At 46.5% G+C, this 21,597-nt stretch overlaps 1 protein-coding gene across 3 annotated transcripts in view; it reads left to right on the top strand.

The window, feature by feature from the left end:
• Positions 1–530: 530 nt before the first annotated feature.
• The window catches only part of LOC128686359 (uncharacterized), a 552,092-nt gene continuing 531,025 nt past the window's right edge, over positions 531–21,597 (top strand). For all 3 annotated transcript variants that reach the window (XM_070085880.1, XM_070085883.1, XM_070085882.1), the window contains exon 1: positions 531–1,132. In XM_070085880.1, the coding sequence (XP_069941981.1) occupies positions 1,057–1,132 (76 nt within the window). In that variant the 5' untranslated portion in view covers positions 531–1,056. The remainder of the gene's footprint in view (positions 1,133–21,597) is intronic.

The raw sequence follows: 21,597 nt of genomic DNA on the forward strand, positions 1-21,597 counted from the left end.
ATACAGTTACATAGAATTATCATACATAGCAGCATATGTGTAGAGAACCTAGGATAACCCAAAAAAGTCAGACAGAGTGACTTATTTCCATTGGGGTCCTTTTACCTTATTATTATAATATAAAGGTTATAATATTTTCTTATTATTCTATAATGAAGATAACATCTTATTATCATACTAAAAAGACTATCTACTACACGAGGGTCATTAAGACTATCTACAATACGAGGGTCATTACTAGGGATAAGGTAAAATTTACACGTATTTTAGCTAAAAAATAGAAAATCATTCCCCTCCCTTTCTGTAGCTTCATTCATCACACACTTTTTGGCAGTCTTCTTGATATACGTGTAATGCTCGTACGATTTATTTATACATGTATTAAGTTCATTTATTTGCTGTAAGTGAGTCATTCCGTGTATTAAGAAAAAAGAGAAGGAATGGATGAGAAATAAAAATATAGTGAGAGTGTGCAGCGAGGGTCAGTGGGCGGTGGGTGGGACGTTTACACCATTCAGTCGGCGATCAGACGTCGACAGCGACGGAGGTAGATAGTTACGCTGCGTGTGGCGGCTCACACCCATTGTGACTTCCACCTGAGGCAGTCTGTGAATGTCAGGTGAAACCTGAATATTCTTCAACCTGATTCTGTAAATTTTTCGAGCAGCGAATCGAACACCTAAAAAAAATATGAGTTAGTTACCAGAACTTTTTGAGTGGGGATTATTAAACTGAAAGCGAGTGAAAATCTGAGCGACTTGTTGACACCGATCAGTGAACCAAGTGTATTACTAGTGTATACAAGGGACCTGAACCACCACCTGCTGTTGCAAGTCGCTCGTTCACCTTGTAACTATTTCTTCTTAAACTGTACTTTATATTTTCGTCCAGATCAGAAACTTTTTTTCCTACCCCTTGTGTTGTTTTACTTTCCACGGCTGAAAGTAACATATAATTGTGGGAAGTGTTTGTGGACCCGACATGTGAGGGGCTTAGGCCCCCCCGCAGAGTGTGAGGACCCAAGGGCCCCGCACATAGTGCTGAGGACCCTTCGCCATGGCCCCAGGGGATCCTGCAAGTCCCTGGCTGCTGCTACTGCTGCTGGTGGCAGCAATGACAGCTACTGCTACAGGTAAGACCACCAGGAGTTTATTAGTTGGTTTACGAGCGCTGAGACAGCTCAAGGACTCTGCTGGAGGTGAGACGTTGACTGCTGAGACGTTGACTGCTGAGACGTTGACTCCACAACCTAGACACTGACCATGATTGTGTATATACTCCAAGAGGTGCATATCTTTATATAATCCAAGAGTTATATATCTTTATAAATACTTCAAAGTGTATATCTTTGTATACTCCAAAGGTATATATGTTTATTCTCCAAGAAGTGTGTGTTTTTATACTCTGAAGTGTACTGTATACCTGTGCATATATTTCACGAGCTGTGTGTGTATTCTCTCAGAGGTATATATCATGACTAGGAATATAGTACGAATAGCGAGAATTTAAATCAGTGTCTCAGAAGAAGGGCTGAGTGGCACTAAAAATATTATCCTGACACATTCCATTAAGGAAAGTAAAGTTTTAAAGATAAATACTCCCTCTGAAGGACGCCAAGAGTAACAGATCCTCTCAGAGGTTTAACGCTGGTTAGATAAGCTGAAAATATTTCGGTGACAGAACCCAAGCTGGCCTCTATATGTCAAAATATATAAGTTGAGAAGTGAGCTAAGTCTACTGTCTGGTCTACGGATGCTGTCTTTTCTCCCCCGTCTTATTCCACCTCTAATTACTCTGACATTGATCGGACATTGACTAAAGCAAAATTCAGTCTTCTTGATTGAGATCATTAACATACAGTGATATCTCTTCTTTTAATGCCACCTCAACTCCTGTCATGTGCTTAATATTTCCTGCGACATTTTCCGCTTTATTTCTGAATGTTATATAGTTTTCAGATTACTCTATCAGTGCTGTGTCGAGAGACTTTTTTTTTTCTTTCCTTCCGGGAAAATGTAGTTCACGCAGCTGTCATTCTTATTTTATCTAAATAACCATCTCAAAGACATTAAAAGATTCGTTAGACAAGAGTTTCCAATCATGAAAAATTTGCAGACTTTAACTAGTAAAATATTTCCCCTGCAAGAACCCCAACAGCCTCATCTATACAATATTGTCCGATATTTTTTGACAATATATATATTAGCAATATCACCCGTGACTCTGTGTTTCCTGTCTGTCCCTCTCCTGTTAAAATATGGGGACAACTTTGATTCTTTAATTATTTTTTTTGTCATTGGAATCGTCTCAAGCGAATTTTTGAAGATCGTTTGTCAGTACGTGTGAAGCTGTGTTGTCAGGTTCCATTACTTTTGTTAGGTCAGCTCTTAAAGGAGCTCTCTCACCGCCTTTAGTGTAGGGATGGTTTCTGATTTCTACTATTATCAGGTTCCCTTGCTATCAGAATCTCGTTCAGGTTCTCGTAGAAGATTGTGCTCGGATTAGCAACTCCAGATGGTCAATGACCCAGGGTAAACACAGGGTGGTGTTTTTTAGGTCATTTCCCAGGGGGGCGATCCACGTGAGTCTACTAACTCCTAGGTATCTATATACTGCTAGGTAACAGAGGCAGCAGGTGTTACGAGACGTCGCGTTCAGCCCAAGATTCAACCAGATTCCTATCAACTGTGAGTGGAACGCACTACCAGTGCACTACCATTACACTACCAGTACACCAGTGCACAGCGAGGTATACACATGCCATCCACTGCGTCATGGGGCAGGTGGACGCCAGATGATAGTTACACCCGGAGCACCTCTATAACCATGAAAGTTGAGACTTACTGAACGTTCACACCTTAATGAGTTTTATAATTTGCAACAAATACAGGTGGATGTGGTTAACCAGACTTTTTGTGAGTGAAGGTTAGCGGAACGATTGTTATTGTTACACCAGTCGACTGTTGCGGATAACAAACAGTTACTCTCACTCCAGTCACCAGAGCAGTTTACCACTGATTGAAAATTTGTTCAAATTTAATTTAAGATCTGTCGTTTTCTTGTGAGATATCACAGCCACAGTACTGTGACTTTTGTTCTCTAATTCCTAACCAAAATTCAAAGAAATAATTCTCCCAATAACATTCGTTTCATCCTCCATATCTTCCAGATTAAATAATGACTTAATGGTGCACAACATGGCAAGAATTTCGAGAGGACAAACAGGTGGGTAATTTACTGGACCCACAACTACCAGTGCTCTTCATGCACAGGAGAGCACAACAACTGCGGCGAAAATGATAGGTTGGATAACGAAAGCTCTCAAAACAAGAGAAGCCAAGCCATTGATGATACTCTTCAGGTCACTCGTGCTCTCTCGGCTAGAATATTGCTGTTACTGCTGTACAGCCTGGTGGTGGTGGCCTGGTGGCTAAAGCTCCCGCTTCACACACGGTGGGCCCGGGTTCGATTCCCGGCGGGTGGAAACATTCCGACACGTTTCCTTACACCTGTTGTCCTGTTCACCTAGCAGCAAATAGGTACCTGGGTGTTAGTCGACTGGTGTGGGTCGCATCCTGGGGGACAAGATTAAGGACCCCAATGGAAATAAGTTAGACAGTCCTCGATGACGCACTGACTTTCTTGGGTTATCCTGGGTGGCTAACCCTCCGGGGTTAAAAATCCGAACGAAATCTTATCTTATCTTATCACTAATGATCCCTTCAAGCCAGGCGAAACTGCAGAACTGGAAACTGCACAGATAACCTTCACAGCTCGTATAGCCTCAGTCAAGCACCAAAATTACTGGAAACGCTTGAAGTTACACGAACTGTATTCCTATAACGTTGCCTAGAAAGATACATCATAATCCACACCTTTAAGATTCTGAAGAGACTGGTCCCAAACCTGCACATAGATATCACTCTTGACAAGAGGCTTGGAAGACGGTACAAATTATATCCAATGAAAAACAAGAACACGATAAGCACACTGAGAGAGAATTCAGTAAGCATGAAGGGACAACGACTCTTCAGCGTCTTCCCACCGTTCATAAGGAGATCTATCAACAAACGCCTGTCTTCACGAGGGAACTGGATAAGTTCCTAACCAACCGAGCTGTGGTGCATATGTCGGACTGCGGGCAGCGTGCACCAACATTCTGATCGATCAGTCCAACAACCAGGAGGTCTGGTCTGGGACTGGGCCGCGGAGGCGGTGATTCCGGAAGCGACTGAAGGTTACCTACAGGTAACCTCAAAGGAAATTCTTAACATAATTAAAAGATTATTGCAGCAGCACCAGCCTGGGGCAGGTGTGAGAAGGCAGGTGTGGGAAGGCAGGTGTGGGAAGGCAGGTGTGGGAAGGCAGGTGTGGGAAGGCAGGTGTGGGAAGGCAGGTGTGGGAAGGCAGGTGTGGGAAGGCAGGTGTGGGAAGGCAGGTGTGGGAAGACAGGTGTGGGAAGGCAGGTGTGGGAAGGCAGGTGTGGGAAGGCAGGTGTGGGAAGACATTTTGAGAACCGGCATTGACATTATTATATTCGTACGGAACTGACAAAGAGTGGAGGGGAAACTGTGCTATTTGCAGCGTTGTTTACCATCATGGTAAGTTACTGTGTGTTCTATGCTTATATTCAGCACGAACAACGCTTAATGTTTACACGAGAACTGATTCCCAGTGATCTGGCGTGACACTTCACCAGCATGTATACAACACCAGTAAATCAAATATGTACTACGGATTTAATCAGAAATTATCCACTTTGCTGCCTGGCTAGGTAGGGAACGCGTCTTGCAAAAAGCGTAGCAATATTTCCAGCTGCTGGCGGAACTGGTCAGTAGTTTTGTTGTTAGCTAGTCTTGTTGGTAAAGCCTCGGAGAAACTCAGCATGGATGTCTAAACCGTGATCTTAATAATGAATTATAAAATTGAATACCTTTAAATTTAAATCTTTTCGACAGGGGATCGACTCGTTAATAGTTTCCGGCTCTTATAATGATAAGTGAGCAACTTGTCCCTACTGTTGACCCTTGGCCTTATGAGTAACAGTGTCGGCCCTTGTACTTAAGTGTGAGCAACGTATCTTTAATGCTGACCCACTAACAGTTGACCACTAGCAACCAGATTTGTCGATTCCTAGTCGCTGGGGCCCCATTGTACCCACTAAAATTATGTATGAATTTGCAATCTACCAGTCTCTGCCACTCCCTTTAACATATAGAACACTAAGAAGTACGTGATAATGTGCCTATGGATCATCCACGCCTTTCCAGCAATATATGTCTACCAACTTCTACATGAATTTCGGTCTTCTCTGTACCCATATTTTGTTCTCGCCTGTCTGTTTGCATGTGTCGAGGCGCGGGCTTCGTGCTGGTGCTGCGTATTTTAATATCCGTGTATTATGTATTGTTTAGTGTCTTAATCAATATTTAGTTATGGTTCTTGAAGGCTCTTCTGATAGTTACTAGCCCTGCTTAGCCTGCTGAACTAAAACAGTTAATGTGGTATTATACGGTGATTTGTTTACTCCCAGATCCTTTACCGTCACCGATGCTTGAAATCTCTCTCCTCTTAGTCTGTACTTGGTGTATGTGTTTACATTTCTTTCTATAAACTGCAAAACCTTGTTGCATTTATCCAGACTGTACTTCAGCAGCCAGTTGCATGATCATTTATCCAGACTGAACTTCAGCAGCCAGTTGCATGATCATTTATCCAGACTGAACTTCAGCAGCCAGTTGCATGATCATTTATCCAGATTGAACTTCAGCAGCCAGTTGCATGATCATTTATCCAGATTGAACTTCAGCAGCCAGTTGCATGATCATTTATCCAGATTGAACTTCAGCAGCCAGTTGCATGATCATTTATCCAGACTGAACTTCAGCAGCCAGTTGCATGATCATTTATCCAGACTGAACTTCAGCTGCCAGACTGAGCTTCAGCAGCCAGACTGAACTTCAGCAGCCAGACTGGACTTCAGCAACCAGGTGCATGATCATTTTTCGCAAGTCAAGTCTCTTTGGATAACGTTCCTGCTATCTTTTATTTTTATTCTCATTAGTTTCACATCTTGTGTAAGAAAGATATAAACATGTATAAGATTCGATTGACTCTGTCAGATCATTTACACAGATGAGAAACAGTCACAGCCAAATTACTGATCCATGGGAAATTCTTCTTGTTATGTTCTCCCATCCTCTCACTTTATACCTATTTGTTCACAAAAACTGACAAGTAATTACCCGAAACCAATCCAAACCTTTCTCTTAGTAAGCTTCGTCAGTGTCGAAAGGTTGAACTCGATCACAGTAGACATTTTAAATACATACCATGGAAACCTTTGAGAAACAAGCAAACAACAAATCCCTATGAACAGTATAGGTATCCCTCACCGTGGGATACCTGATAATGGCGGGGATGGAGGGTTCGATACGGCTTACCCTGTCAGTGGCCCTATAAACCCCAACAACAACATGGCGTTCAGCCAGCTGCACTATCATAATCACAAATCTTGAAGTTGTGATATTTTATTAATCCACAGAAAAACCTGCCCGGAAGAGTGTCGCCTTTTTTTTAAATTTGTCGAAAAAATTATGGAAATAGTCTAGAAAATTTCTAACTTGCGAGTCACATATACCATTCCACGGATGGGGATAGAACCCGCGATCAGAGAGTCTCAAAACTCCAGACCGTCGCGTTAGCCACTGGACCAGCTAGCCACAATAAGATTCATCCAACTAGGTATATTTCTACACCATAGGAAGGTTAGCATAGGCACCACTGTGACCACAAATGCAAGATTTTACGGACGAATCTCTAGCTAGCGTGGCCGTGACGAACTCTAGCTCAAGTCCCCTTAAAGTCGTCAACATGACTATCCCTGTCCGTGGTATGGTTTGTTTGCATTCGTGTCATTACGATTTCGTGAGTCTTGTGAGTCACGTTTTAGTTCTAGAACTTCCTCATTCAGACATATTTTGTTAATACCCCTCCAGGGAGGTTCCTTGATGCTGGTGAGGGGCTCTTGATCTAGGGAATTGGATCTGTGCTCCGGTTCCCTGCATCGAATCTGAATACCTTCCATCCCCCCACATGCACTGTATAATCCTACGAGTTTAGCGCTCCCCATGGTTATAATAATTATAATATGCTAATTTTAGATGTAGATTTGTAACGGCATCAGTGACGTCAACTCATGCAAGTACTTTAAGCTGCTGTGGGGGTCACCTGAGAGTTGACCCCTGCTGTGGGGGTCACCTGAGGGTTGACCCCTGCTGTGGGGGACACTTGAGAGTTCATTTCTGCTGTGGGGGGTCACCTGAGGATTGCCCCTTGCTGTGGGGGTCACCTGGGGGTTGACCCCTGCTGTGGGGGTCACCTGAGGGTTTGTCGTGGGGGTTCGGAAGGAGATATGATGGTTGAAGGTAAACACTTGTTGGATGGTAACACTATATATTGTCAGACTGTGGTAAGGGAAGTGCCCAGCCTGCCGTGTTACTGCCTGCTGTATGTCTAAGCGTGGAGTGAGGGCGAGGTAGCACGTCTCACTCACTCATGCTGCATCCCGTGACGTCATACAGTCACTATGCCTAAGGATCTTCTATATAAACACATGGATGGTACTATGGTACTCAACTAAGCTATACAACACATGTAAAGGAGGATCAGCAACTATGCTGACAGGTTGACCCCTGCTGTGGGGGTCACCTGAGGGCTGACCCCTGTTGTGGGGGTCACCTGAGGGTTGACCCCTGCTGTGGGGGTCACCTGAGGGTTGACCCCTGCTGTGGGGGTCACCTGAGGGTTGACCCCTGCTGTTGGGGTCACCTGAGGGTTTACCCCTGATGTGGGGGTCACCTGAGGGTTGACCCCTGCTGTGGGGGTCACCTTAGGGTTGACCCCTGCTGTGGGGGTCACCTGAGGGTTGACCCCTGCTGTGGGGGTCACCTGAGGGTTGACCCCTGCTGTGGGGGTCACCTTAGGGTTGACCCCTGCTGTGGGGGTCACCTGAGGGCTGACCCCTGCTGTGAGGGTCGCCTGAGGGCTGACTCCTGCTGTGGGGGTCACCTGAGGGTTGACCCCTGCTGGGGGGGTCACCTGAGGGTTGACCCCTGCTGTGGGGGTCAACTGTGGGTTGACCCCTGCTTTGGGGGGTCACCTGAGGGTTGACCCCTGCTGTGGGGGTCACCTTAGGGTTGACCCCTGCTGTGGGGGTCACCTGAGGGCTGACCCCTGCTGTGAGGGTCGCCTGAGGGCTGACTCCTGCTGTGGGGGTCACCTGAGGGTTGACTCCTGCTGTGGGGGTCACCTGAGGGTGGACCCCTGGTGTGGGGGTCACCTGAGGGTTGACCCCTGCTGAGGGGGTCACCTGAGGGTTGACTCCTGCTGTGGGGGTCACCTGAGGGTTGACCCCTGCTGTGGGGGTCACCTGAGGGTTGACCCCTGCTGTGGGGGTCACCTGAGGGTTGACCCCTGCTGTGGGGGTCACCTGAGGGTTGACCCCTGCTGTGGGGGTCACCTGAGGGTTGACCCCTGCTGTGGGGGTCACCTGAGGGTTGACCCCTGCTGTGGGGGTCACCTGAGGGTTGACCCCTGCTGTGGGGGTCACCTGAGGGTGGACCCCTGGTGTGGGGGGTCACCTGAGGGTTGACCCCTGCTGTGGGGGTCACCTGAGGGTTGACCCCTGCTGTGGGGGTCACCTGAGGGTTGACCCCTGCTGTGGGGGTCACCTGAGGGTTGACTCCTGCTGTGGGGGTCACCTGAGGGTGGACCCCTGCTGTGGGGGTCACCTGAGGGTGGACCCCTGCTGTGGGGGTCACCTGAGGGTTGACCCCTGCTGTGGGGGTCACCTGAGGGTTGACCCCTGCTGTGGGGGTCACCTGAGGGTTGACCCCTGCTGTGGGGGTCACCTGAGGGTTGACCCCTGCTGTGGGGGTCACCTGAGGGTTGACCCCTGCTGTGGGGGTCACCTGAGGGTTGACCCCTGCTGTGGGGGTCACCTGAGGGTTGACCCCTGCTGTGGGGGTCACCTGAGGGTTGACCCCTGCTGTGGGGGTCACCTGAGGGTTGACCCCTGCTGTGGGGGTCACCTGAGGGTTGACCCCTGCTGTGGGGGTCACCTGAGGGTTGACCCCTGCTGTGGGGGTCACCTTAGGGTTGACCCCTGCTGTGGGGGTCACCTGAGGGTTGACCCCTGCTGTGGGGGTCACCTGAGGGTTGACCCCTGCTGTGGGGGTCACCTTAGGGTTGACCCCTGCTGTGGGGGTCACCTGAGGGCTGACCCCTGCTGTGAGGGTCGCCTGAGGGCTGACTCCTGCTGTGGGGGTCACCTGAGGGTTGACTCCTGCTGTGGGGGTCACCTGAGGGTGGACCCCTGCTGTGGGGGTCACCTGAGGGTTGACCCCTGCTGTGGGGGGTCACCTGAGGGTTGACCCCTGCTGTGGGGGTCACCTTAGGGTTGACCCCTGCTGTGGGGGTCACCTGAGGGCTGACCCCTGCTGTGAGGGTCGCCTGAGGGCTGACTCCTGCTGTGGGGGTCACCTGAGGGTTGACTCCCGCTGTGGGGGTCACCTGAGGGTGGACCCCTGGGGTGGGGGTCACCTGAGGGTTGACCCCTGCTGTGGGGGTCACCTGAGGGTTGACTCCTGCTGTGGGGGTCACCTGAGGGTTGACCCCTGCTGTGGGGGTCACCTGAGGGTTGACCCCTGCTGTGGGGGTCACCTGAGGGTTGACCCCTGCTGTGGGGGTCACCTGAGGGTTGACCCCTGCTGTGGGGGTCACCTGAGGGTTGACCCCTGCTGTGGGGGTCACCTGAGGGTTGACCCCTGCTGTGGGGGTCACCTGAGGGTTGACCCCTGCTGTGGGGGTCACCTGAGGGTTGACCCCTGCTGTGGGGGTCACCTGAGGGTTGACCCCTGCTGTGGGGGTCACCTGAGGGTTGACCCCTGCTGTGGGGGTCACCTGAGGGTTGACCCCTGCTGTGGGGGTCACCTGAGGGTTGACCCCTGCTGTGGGGGTCACCTGAGGGTGGACCCCTGGTGTGGGGGGTCACCTGAGGGTTGACCCCTGCTGTGGGGGTCACCTGAGGGTTGACCCCTGCTGTGGGGGTCACCTGAGGGTTGACCCCTGCTGTGGGGGTCACCTGAGGGTTGACTCCTGCTGTGGGGGTCACCTGAGGGTGGACCCCTGCTGTGGGGGTCACCTGAGGGTGGACCCCTGCTGTGGGGGTCACCTGAGGGTTGACCCCTGCTGTGGGGGTCACCTGAGGGTTGACCCCTGCTGTGGGGGTCACCTGAGGGTTGACCCCTGCTGTGGGGGTCACCTGAGGGTTGACCCCTGCTGTGGGGGTAACCTGAGGGTTGACCCCTGCTGTGGGGGTCACCTGAGGGTTGACCCCTGCTGTGGGGGTCACCTGAGGGTTGACCCCTGCTGTGGGGGTCACCTGAGGGTTGACCCCTGCTGTGGGGGTCACCTGAGGGTTGACCCCTGCTGTGGGGGTCACCTGAGGGTTGACCCCTGCTGTGGGGGTCACCTGAGGGTTGACCCCTGCTGTGGGGGTCACCTGAGGGTTGACCCCTGCTGTGGGGTCACCTGAGGGTTGACCCCTGCTGTGGGGGTCACATGAGGGTTGACCCCTGCTGTGGGGGTCACCTGAGGGTTGACCCCTGCTGTGGGGGTCACCTGAGGGTTGACCCCTGCTGTGGGGGTCACCTGAGGGTTGACCCCTGCTGTGGGGGTCACCTGAGGGTTGACCCCTGCTGTGGGGGTCACCTGAGGGTTGACCCCTGCTGTGGGGGTCACCTGAGGGTTGACCCCTGCTGTGGGGGTCACCTGAGGGTTGACCCCTGCTGTGGGGTCACCTGAGGGTTGACCCCTGCTGTGGGGGTCACATGAGGGTTGACCCCTGCTGTGGGGGTCACCTGAGGGTTGACCCCTGCTGTGGGGGTCACCTGAGGGTTGACCCCTGCTGTGGGGGTCACCTGAGGGTTGACCCCTGCTGTGGGGGTCACCTGAGGGCTGACCCCTTCCCCAAGATACAGTGATAAGTGTTAAGTAAATTTATTTATTTTGTATTGTTTTTATATTGCTAGGTGCAGTAGGTGTCAGGAAACGTGCGCCCAACTCCACCCGCCCCAGGATCGAAACCGGGTCATTCGGTTTCGATTAAAAAATAAATAAAACTGGCCTATGAAAAATTCCACGTGTTCCATTGCTTTCCCTGTGAGGGTAGGAGAGTGAGACGTAAGTATTCAGGTGTACCACTGGAAAAAGGTAATTGCGCAACTCAGTGACTTGTGAACATAAAGCAACGGGATACCATGATTATGCGAGGTTCAGTTCACCTCTTTAAGTCCGCCCCGAGGGCCCTCGAAAAGTGAAATTGTTGATTCTGAAATCTACACGTTAGTTAGCGTATCCCGCGTACGAGTGGTGAAAGCGTGTGTGATTGCCAGGGCTGTGAGCGTGATTGACGCTGCGGTGCAAGTTCTGTGTCTTGGGGGAAGGGGGGGGGGGACAGAGCTATATGACCCTGGTGGGTTTAGCGCTTCTTTTTGATTATAACAATAATGTGTCTGGGGGGGAAAGGCTGTCGGCGTCCTGTGATGCTACTCACGTCTCCCTCACCTGTGTGTGTTCCATCTAGTGTTCCTGCCCATTGTTGCTCGTGTCTCCCTCATCTACATGTTGTAACTGGTGTTACAGCCCATCTGAAGTGCTCTGCATAACCACGGACATTCTGTTTGCAATCAAATATCATCCATTTCTGTATAAACATTGTATCATGTGGAAATAAATTTTGACTTTAATATTCAACTGTCTGCTGGTGTTTCCATCCTGCTGGGATAAATCTCTGCAGGAGGTTTTCCCATCTTGCGAGTTTTAATTTATACCCGTCTGGCAATTGATGCTTGTATCCTGCCTAGTATTGTTAATCTCTAGCAGCTGGTTTTCACTCTAGTCTGACTATACAAAATTCTAGAATGAGGTTGTTAATTTTATTTCCACTTGCGTCTAGTCTCGAATCATGTTAGCTAGCAAGATGCATCAAGTTAGGCTCTCTTTGCTTTGCTTGACCCGACTCTCGACTAGACCTTTTACGTGATCAGAGGTTGAACTAGAAAGGGGGCTCTATACTAGATGGGGGTTTTGACTTGTTTTTGACATATGAAAAGAAATATTTCGAATTTCTTTCAGTTTCACTAATCGCTTTTAGCTCTTCTTGTTTCTCCTTGATCCTGTATGAGTCTTTTAACTTAAGCCCATTATTTTCCACTTCTCTGTTAAAAATTGACCACTGTCTGGAAAATCTTCCAGCTCCTGCACCCAACATCTTGCTCCTGGGGGATTTCAACTTAAGGCACCTAAAATGGAGGAATATAGCAAATAATATTGTTGCAGTAATAACACCAGGAGGCAGCTCTGATGAAAACTCACACTCACACGAGCTTTTAAATCTCTGCACAAAATTCAATTTAAACCAGCAAATAATAGAGCCTACTAGACTGGAGAATACACTAGACCTCATATTCACTAACAATGATGATCTGATAAGAAATGTCACCATATCAAAAACAATATACTCAGATCACAACATAATTGAGGTTCAGACATGTATGCGAGGAGCCCCAGACCGACAAAATGAGACTAGTCACGAGGGAGCATTCACCAAATTCAACTTCAATAACAAAAACATAAAGTGGGACCAAGTAAACCAAGTCCTAACCGATATAAGCTGGGAAGATATACTAAGCAACACAGACCCAAACTTATGCCTAGAACAGATTAACTCGGTGGCACTCGATGTATGCACAAGGCTTATTCCTCTAAGAAAAAGGAGGAGTAGATGTAAAATAGAAAGAGACAGGCGCTCCCTTTACAGGCGACGGAAAAGAATAACAGAGCGGCTAAAAGAGGTCAATATATCTGAAATGCGCAGGGAGACACTGGTCAGAGAAATAGCAAGCATCGAACTTAAGCTAAAAGAATCCTTTAGGAGTCAGGAATCGCGGGAAGAACTAAAAGCTATAAATGAAATTGAAAGAAACCCAAAGTATTTCTTCTCCTATGCCAAATCAAAATCGAGAACAACGCCCAGTATTGGGCCCCTACTTAAACAAGATGGGTCCTACACAGATGACAGCAAGGAAATGAGTGAGCTACTCAAGTCCCAATATGACTCAGTTTTTAGCAAGCCGCTAACCAGACTGAGAGTCGAAGATCAAAATGAATTTTTTATGAGAGAGCCACAAAATTTGATTAACACAAGCCTATCCGATGTTATCCTGACGCCAAATGACTTCGAACAGGCGATAAATGACATGCCCATGCACTCTGCCCCAGGGCCAGACTCATGGAACTCTGTGTTCATCAAGAACTGCAAGAAGCCCCTATCACGAGCCTTTTCCATCCTATGGAGAGGGAGCATGGACACGGGGGTCGTCCCTCAGTTACTAAAAACAACAGACATAGCCCCACTCCACAAAGGGGGCAGTAAAGCAACAGCAAAGAACTACAGACCAATAGCACTAACATCCCATATCATAAAAATCTTTGAAAAGGTCCTAAGAAGCAAGATCACCACCCATCTAGAAACCCATCAGTTACACAACCCAGGGCAACATGGGTTTAGAACAGGTCGCTCCTGTCTGTCTCAACTACTGGATCACTACGACAAGGTCCTAAATGCACTAGAAGACAAAAAGAATGCAGATGTAATATATACAGACTTTGCAAAAGCCTTCGACAAGTGTGACCATGGCGTAATAGCGCAAAAAATGCGCGCTAAAGGAATAACAGGAAAAGTCGGTCGATGGATCTATAATTTCCTCACTAACAGAACACAGAGAGTAGTCGTCAACAGAGTAAAGTCCGAGGCAGCTACGGTGAAAAGCTCTGTTCCACAAGGCACAGTACTAGCTCCCATCTTGTTCCTCATCCTCATATCCGACATAGACAAGGATGTCAGCCACAGCACCGTGTCTTCCTTTGCAGATGACACCCGAATCTGCATGACAGTGTCTTCCATTGCAGACACTGCAAGGCTCCAGGCGGACATCAACCAAATCTTTCAGTGGGCTGCAGAAAACAATATGAAGTTCAACGATGAGAAATTTCAATTACTCAGATATGGTAAACATGAGGAAATTAAATCTTCATCAGAGTACAAAACAAATTCTGGCCACGAAATAGAGCGAAACACCAACGTCAAAGACCTGGGAGTGATTATGTCGGAGGATCTCACCTTCAAGGACCATAACATTGTATCAATCGCATCTGCTAGAAAAATGACAGGATGGATAATGAGAACCTTCAAAACTAGGGAGGCCGAGCCCATGATGACACTCTTCAGGTCACTTGTTCTATCTAGGCTGGAATATTGCTGCACTCTAACAGCACCTTTCAAGGCAGGTGAAATTGCCGACCTAGAAAATGTACAGAGAACCTTCACGGCGCGCATAACGGAGATAAAACACCTCAATTACTGGGAGCGCTTGAGGTTTCTAAACCTGTATTCCCTGGAACGCAGGAGGGAGAGATACATGATTATATACACCTGGAAAATCCTAGAGGGACTAGTACCGAACTTGCACACGAAAATCACTCACTACGAAAGCAAAAGACTTGGCAGACGATGCACCATCCCCCCAATGAAAAGCAGGGGTGTCACTAGCACGTTAAGAGACCATACAATAAGTGTCAGGGGCCCGAGACTGTTCAACTGCCTCCCAGCACACATAAGGGGGATTACCAACAGACCCCTGGCAGTCTTCAAGCTGGCACTGGACAAGCACCTAAAGTCAGTTCCTGATCAGCCGGGCTGTGACTCGTACGTTGGTTTGCGTGCAGCCAGCAGCAACAGCCTGGTTGATCAGGCGCTGATCCACCAGGAGGCCTGGTCACAGACCGGGCCGCGGGGGCGTTGACCCCCGAAACTCTCTCCAGGTAAACTCCAGTGCTTCCTTTCGTGTTTCAGAGAAAACCATAACATAAAGTCGAATATTACAAAAAAAAAAAAAATGCTGATTTCTGAGAAATTGACTGATGGAATGATAGTCTGGTCTAGGGGGTGTGACACAAGCTTAAGTAGACTTAAGTAAGTTTATTCAGGTATACACAAATACAGTTACATAGATTATCATACATATCAGCATATGTGTAGAGAACCTGGGATAACCCAAAAAAGTCAGACAAATGACTTATTTCCATTGGGGTCCTTATAATATCTTATTATTATACTATAAAGGCGATAATATCTTATTATACTGTAAAGGATATATACTAGGAATAAGGTAAAAAGAGTTATTTACATTTACATGTGTGTTAGCTAAAAATATAAAAAAATATTCTTCTCCCTTTCTGTCGCTACACTCATTAGACACCTTTTGGCTCTCTTCTTGAACTGGGTCATGCTATGACTGGCTATGGCCATGCCACTGGCTGTGGGTACTACAAAGTTGTGTTCTCTCCCCCTAGTACTATGATTGCTTTGGTTCTCAACCTTGACAAAATTGACAGCAAGATATTCTGGACACTGTTTGTGAGCAATTGTATAAACTTGATTTAACTTCAGTTTTTTACTCTGTCTTCAACATTCAGCATATCCAACTGCTGTAATTCATCCTGGCCTACATGTTCTCTTGGACCCAGGTCCAGGATGAATCTTACCATTTAGTTCTGGGTGATTTGCAGTTTATCTTTTAGTTTTCTTTTGTCAAGGCTGAGTACCATGAAGAATAAGCGTAGTCCATATGACACTGTATAAGGGCTAGACATAGGGTTCCGTGAGCCTCAGTAGGTAGACACTGTGCTTCAGTCTGGCATTCGCTTTCTTTACTATACTGTTCTCTATCAGTTCTCCTGACAGGCATGGGTCAAAGGGGATTCCCAGATATTTTACTGAGAAAACTGAAGTGATGTCTTCCCCATTACATCGGACATTATAATTATTTACCTTTCTCAGTTTGTTTCGTGCCAAAGAGTATGGCTTCCGTTTTCCCGAGGTGTAACGATAGTGTGTTGTCTACTAACCATTTACTGCAGGACTCCAGTTCTAGTGTTATTACCTTAGCTATATCTTATGGGTTTTAACCGGGCACTAACAACACTGTCATCCGCATACAGTAGGAGTTTGCACTTGACCCTGATGGGCATACCGTTTACATAACATAGAAATAATAAAGAACCCAGAATACTACCTTGGGGAACTCCACATGCTATCGGCAGGGGTTCTGATTCTGTTTTGTTGATTTTGACAGTTGGTTTGCTAAGATAGGATTTAAACCAGTCTATGGAACCTATGCCGATAGCTTAAAGTTTCTTACATAATGTATTGTGGTTGGCAGTATCAAAGGCCTTTTGCAAGTCTAAGGTTACCATTCCTATGAGGCTCCCTATCGACATTTCAGTTCTCATGTAATCCATCAGATTAATTAGGGAGGTGTCGGTTGAGTAAGATCTTCTGAAGCCTGATTGGTAATTATGAAGAATGTTGTTGTCATTAAGATTCTTACCTACTTGTCAGTACACTGTCCTCTCTAGAATTTTGGATATTACACTGAATATACTAACAGGCCTATAGTTGCTGGCATCAGACTTGTGACGCAGTCTTCTATAGAGTTGCGACGCAGTCTTGTATAGGTTTGTGACGCAGTGTTGTGTGGGGTTGTGACGCAGTGCTGTATAGGGATGATCGGTTTAGAGCTTATTTTTTATTATAATAATGTATAGGGATGTGACGCAATCTTGTACAATGGTGTGACGCTTGATGACAGAGCTGGTGTGTGAAGCTACGGGAGGGAGCATCTTAATGTCTTATAAATAGAAGCTTTGTCAGCGTTGATCCTCGTGGCTGGGAGAGCCTAGGGAGCTGCGTCAGCTTAACATCTGTAGGAGTTTTTGTCTGGCAGGACTGATAAGCTTTAGAGCTCTTAATCTTGAGACAGACATGGATCTGTGCGACATCATGCCGGCCCCTCAGGCTTCACAAGCAGGCTTAACGTGATAATAAATAAGTGACTCCAGTGAAAGCAACCAAGTCTGTCACAGGGGATTTTGGTTAAATAAGACTGTTAACTATGTGATACATTAGTTACAGTCCACTACTACCGCCTGGAGATTAGATTTTACCGCCGAAGCGGTTATTGTGCACTCCATATCCATCTTGCGGAGGGTAGCGCAAGAGTATATGGACACACGAAAGGCCCAGGAACTAAGCCCCAAAAGGGTTAACAGGAGTACATCTGGATTTATATTTACAATCGTTTTATTTGTCGGCAGCAAACTTACGATAGTTTCTTAATATTTCTAGCATCTTATTTTCATTAATAAAATAGCCTAACACATCACAGGTAATTATACTGTCTATCCCTATATTCCTCTATAGCTGGACAAATAAGCACGTAGTGTACAAGAAAGTGACCATAAGTCTGACCACATTTAGTTTGATCACTAGTGCCAGAACAAGACTGGTAGATAAACAAGAGGGTAGCCAACTTGAGCGGTGTAATATTGTACCGTAATGTGCCTGAATCTGTGTAGCATCATGTATGTTGGATAGCTTGGTGAGACAACATGGTGACAATGTTGTACCACGTGCTGAGTGTTGGATAGCTTAGTGAGACTACAAGTTGACAGTATTGTACCACGTGCTGAGTTGCGAAGGTCACCACTCTTTTATTATTAAACAAAATTGGATACATCAGCAGTATGCTGCTGCACTGTTCTATACGAGAGCCACAAAGTGACAGGAAAAGCTAACAATATTTCCCTGTCATATTTCCACAGGTGCTCTCACAGTGCTGGAGGAAGTACTGAGAGAAAACCCAGTCTTTCAGCTGTCTCCAACACTCTCTATCTCAGCTGTCTCCTACATTCCCACTCAGCTGTTTTCAACACTCTCTCTCTCAGCTTCCTGCAACACTCTCTCTCAGCTGTCTCCAACACTCTCTCTCTATCTCAGCTGTCAAGAATCTTAGCTGTCTCCTACATTCCCTCTCAGCTGTTTTCAACTCTCTCTCTCTCTCTCAGCTTCCTGCAACACTCTCAGCTGTCTCCAACATTCTGAGCTTCTTCAATACTCTCAGCTGTATCCAACACTGTCTCTCAGCTTCCTCTAGCGCTGAACCTCAGTAATAATAACTGTCTCTCATATAACTGGACGTATTGACCACTGTCATCTCTTAAAAAAAATTCAGGCATTGTCACAGGTATTTTTTTCCTTCTCGCTTTTGAGTACAGTTACTTAGTGTGTCTCTTGATCACCACACGGAGGATCGACTCTCCACTACCACTTGAGATGACTATAAACACTCGCATTTAGTGCTTCACATAAGGTAAAAAGAACATAAAAGCTTTCTTATGATTCGAAATATCGTCTTTATATATATATATATATATATATATATATATATATATATATATATATATATATATATATATATATATATATATATATTATATATATATATATATATATATATATATATATATATATATATATATATATATATATATATATATATATATATATATATATATATATATATATCTGCTGTCACATTTCACATTTCCAGGAATTAGAAAACATTATATCAGAATATAATTTAAGAAGCGTGTATCTCAGTGTTTTTATTTAGTCTGAGTCACCAAGAGAGGTCGGTAATGAGCAGTTATCTGAAGTTAATATTATGGTAATTAAAATGTTTGTGGATGACTTTTTTGGGTCTATTTAGGGAGCATGTCCACCACATGAACCTGCCAAAGGGTGTTTATCTATTGATGGTTCTAGGGGATTTACCCCTCAAGGGAGGTTCCTGGACGCTGGTGAGGGGCTCTTGTTCTAGAGAATTGGATCTGTGCTCCAGTTCTCTGAATTGAGCCTGAATGACTTCCATCCCCCCCACATGCGCTGTATAATCCTATGGGTTTAGTGCTCCCCCATGATTATAATAATAATCTAGGGGGGTCATTGCCTCCTCGGCCCGATCCCAAACCATCCTCCTGGTTGACGTCCTGATCAGCCAGGCTGGTGGTGCTCGCTGCTTGGAATCCATCATCAGCACCACAACCCTGCTGATCAGGAATTAATTTCAGGTACTTATCAAAAATTCTTCTGAAGGCAATTAGGGGAACATTGGTAATCCCCTCGTATATAAAGGGATGATTGTTGAAAGTCCTGCAGTTTTCCTGCTTATTGAGTTCTTCCCACATTTGTTTTCTTTTTGCACTGTCTGCTTTCGTCAGCAATAATTTCAGTGAGAAGTTTTGGAACCAGTCCCTTCAGCATCTTCCAAATCTTTCATGACTGTGCTCCAGGGAGTACAGTCTGAGGGAGTTTATACAGTGAAATTTATATTTACATTGTCCTGATCTACAGTTTATGTATTTTGCTTTTAATGAAACTGTTATCATGGTGTGGCGTGCGCCGAGGACGTCACAGTTTTATGAGGTGTTCATCCCATCTTGCAGTCCCTTTGGACCAGCCAAACTGGCAGTTTGGACAGAGTGGTTGCAAAGGAGTCCCAACTACTCTGATTTGCTGTCAGGTTCATACGCCAACCAATGGGGTGAGAGCTTGCCCCCAGCTAAATTGATATATTTCCACACCTGGCAGGGGGCGGACTCAGTGAGTTTGAGTACACACAAGCTGATCTTTCTTGTATGAGGTGCAAAACCAGTTACAGTGACTCACTTTACTCTCTCGGTCATTAACATTCTTCTGTCCAATTGATCTCTGTACATAATGTAAATATTGGTGGAGGGAATATACGGGTACTCAGCAAACTTAACCTCTGCGTTTGCCTTTATATTTTCGGAGGTTTGATCCTTGTCTGGTGACTTGCTTTAATGCCAGGCACATGTAACACATGGGACATTGTTCCTGTCTAAAGAGTTCAAGTGCCTTAGAGAGTATCATCATATGATTGACATCTCTTGTTTGGAAGGTTTCTGTCATCCATTTTATTTTCGTCATAGTAACTATCAGTAACACGGTTGTTTTCCAAGAGTGTAAGATCTCCCGACATTGTTACTCCCAAGGTCCCTTCCAGTAAGCTTCGTCTCTATTGTATGGTTTACTTATGTCTGGTACTCTTACCCATTTTATCCCATAACACATTATCTGAAATTTGTCCTCAAAGGACACATAACTTGTTGTAGCTCACTGAAAGACGTGGTTTAAGACGGCTCGGAGATTTGCATTGTCCTCCTGATAGACTGATAGTGCTATGATTCATATCTGTTTATATCAGATATAAGAAGCAGATGTGGAGAGAGTACTATGCGTTTTCTGGTAGTGTTAGTTTTTAACTTCCTGAGGAGGCAGCGTTAGTTCCTAACTCCCAGGTACAGGCTGGTGGCACTCTGTCAGTGTTAGTTCCTAACTTCCAGGTACAGGCTGGTGGCACTCTGTCAGTGTTAGTTCCTAACTTCCAGGTACAGGCTGGTAGGACTCTCACAGTGTTAGTTCCTAACTCTCAGGTACAGGCTGGTAGGACTCTCACAGTGTTAGTTCCTAACTCTCAGGTACAGGCTGGTAGCACTCTGTCAGTGTTAGTTCCTAACTCTCAGGTACAGGCTGGTAGCACTCTGTCAGTGTTAGTTCCTAACTCTCAGGTACAGGCTGGTAGCACTCTGTCAGTGTTAGTTCCTAACTCCCAGGTACAGGCTGGTAGCACTCTGTCAGTGTTAGTTCCTAACTCCCAGGTACAGGCTGGTAGCACTCTGTCAGTGTTAGTTCCTAACTCTCAGGTACAGGCTGGTAGCACTCTGTCAGTGTTAGTTCCTAACTCTCAGGTACAGGCTGGTAGCACTCTGTCAGTGTTAGTTCCTAACTCTCAGGTACAGGCTGGTAGCACTCTGTCAGTGTTAGTTCCTAACTCTCAGGTACAGGCTGGTAGCACTCTGTCAGTGTTAGTTCCTAACTCTCAGGTACAGGCTGGTAGCACTCTGTCAGTGTTAGTTCCTAACTCTCAGGTACAGGCTGGTAGCACTGTCAGTGTTAGTTCCTAACTCCCAGGTACAGGCTGGCAGCACTCTGTCAGTGTTAGTTCCTAACTCTCAGGTACAGGCTGGTAGCACTGTCAGTGTTAGTTCCTAACTCCCAGGTACAGGCTGGTAGCACTGTCAGTGTCAGTTCCTAACGCCCAGGTACAGGCTGGTAGCACTGTCAGTGCCAGTTCCTAACGCCCAGGTACAGGATGGTAGCACTGTCAGTGCCAGTTCCTAACGCCCAGGTACAGGATGGTAGCACTGTCAGTGCCAGTTCCTAACGCCCAGGTACAGGATGGTAGCACTGTCAGTGTCAGTTCCTAACGCCCAGGTACAGGCTGGTAGCACTGTCAGTGTCAGTTCCTAACGCCCAGGTACAGGCTGGTAGCACTCCTGAAGACTTTATAGAACAAGTCAGTATTGTTTACCGTGATGGATTATACTCGTATGGGATCTGAAGTTGTCTTTAAAAAACTTTTGTTTCTCTAGTGTGAAAAATAAGATGGACATAAATTGTAGATGTATATCCAGATGTATTCCTGGTAACCCTCCTGAGGCCTGTTTCCTGTGCGTTTAGTTCATCCTCCATATATATATATATATATA

The sequence above is a fragment of the Cherax quadricarinatus genome, chromosome 17, assembly GCF_038502225.1.
Source record: "Cherax quadricarinatus isolate ZL_2023a chromosome 17, ASM3850222v1, whole genome shotgun sequence".
NCBI classification, from domain to species: Eukaryota; Metazoa; Arthropoda; class Malacostraca; order Decapoda; family Parastacidae; genus Cherax; species Cherax quadricarinatus.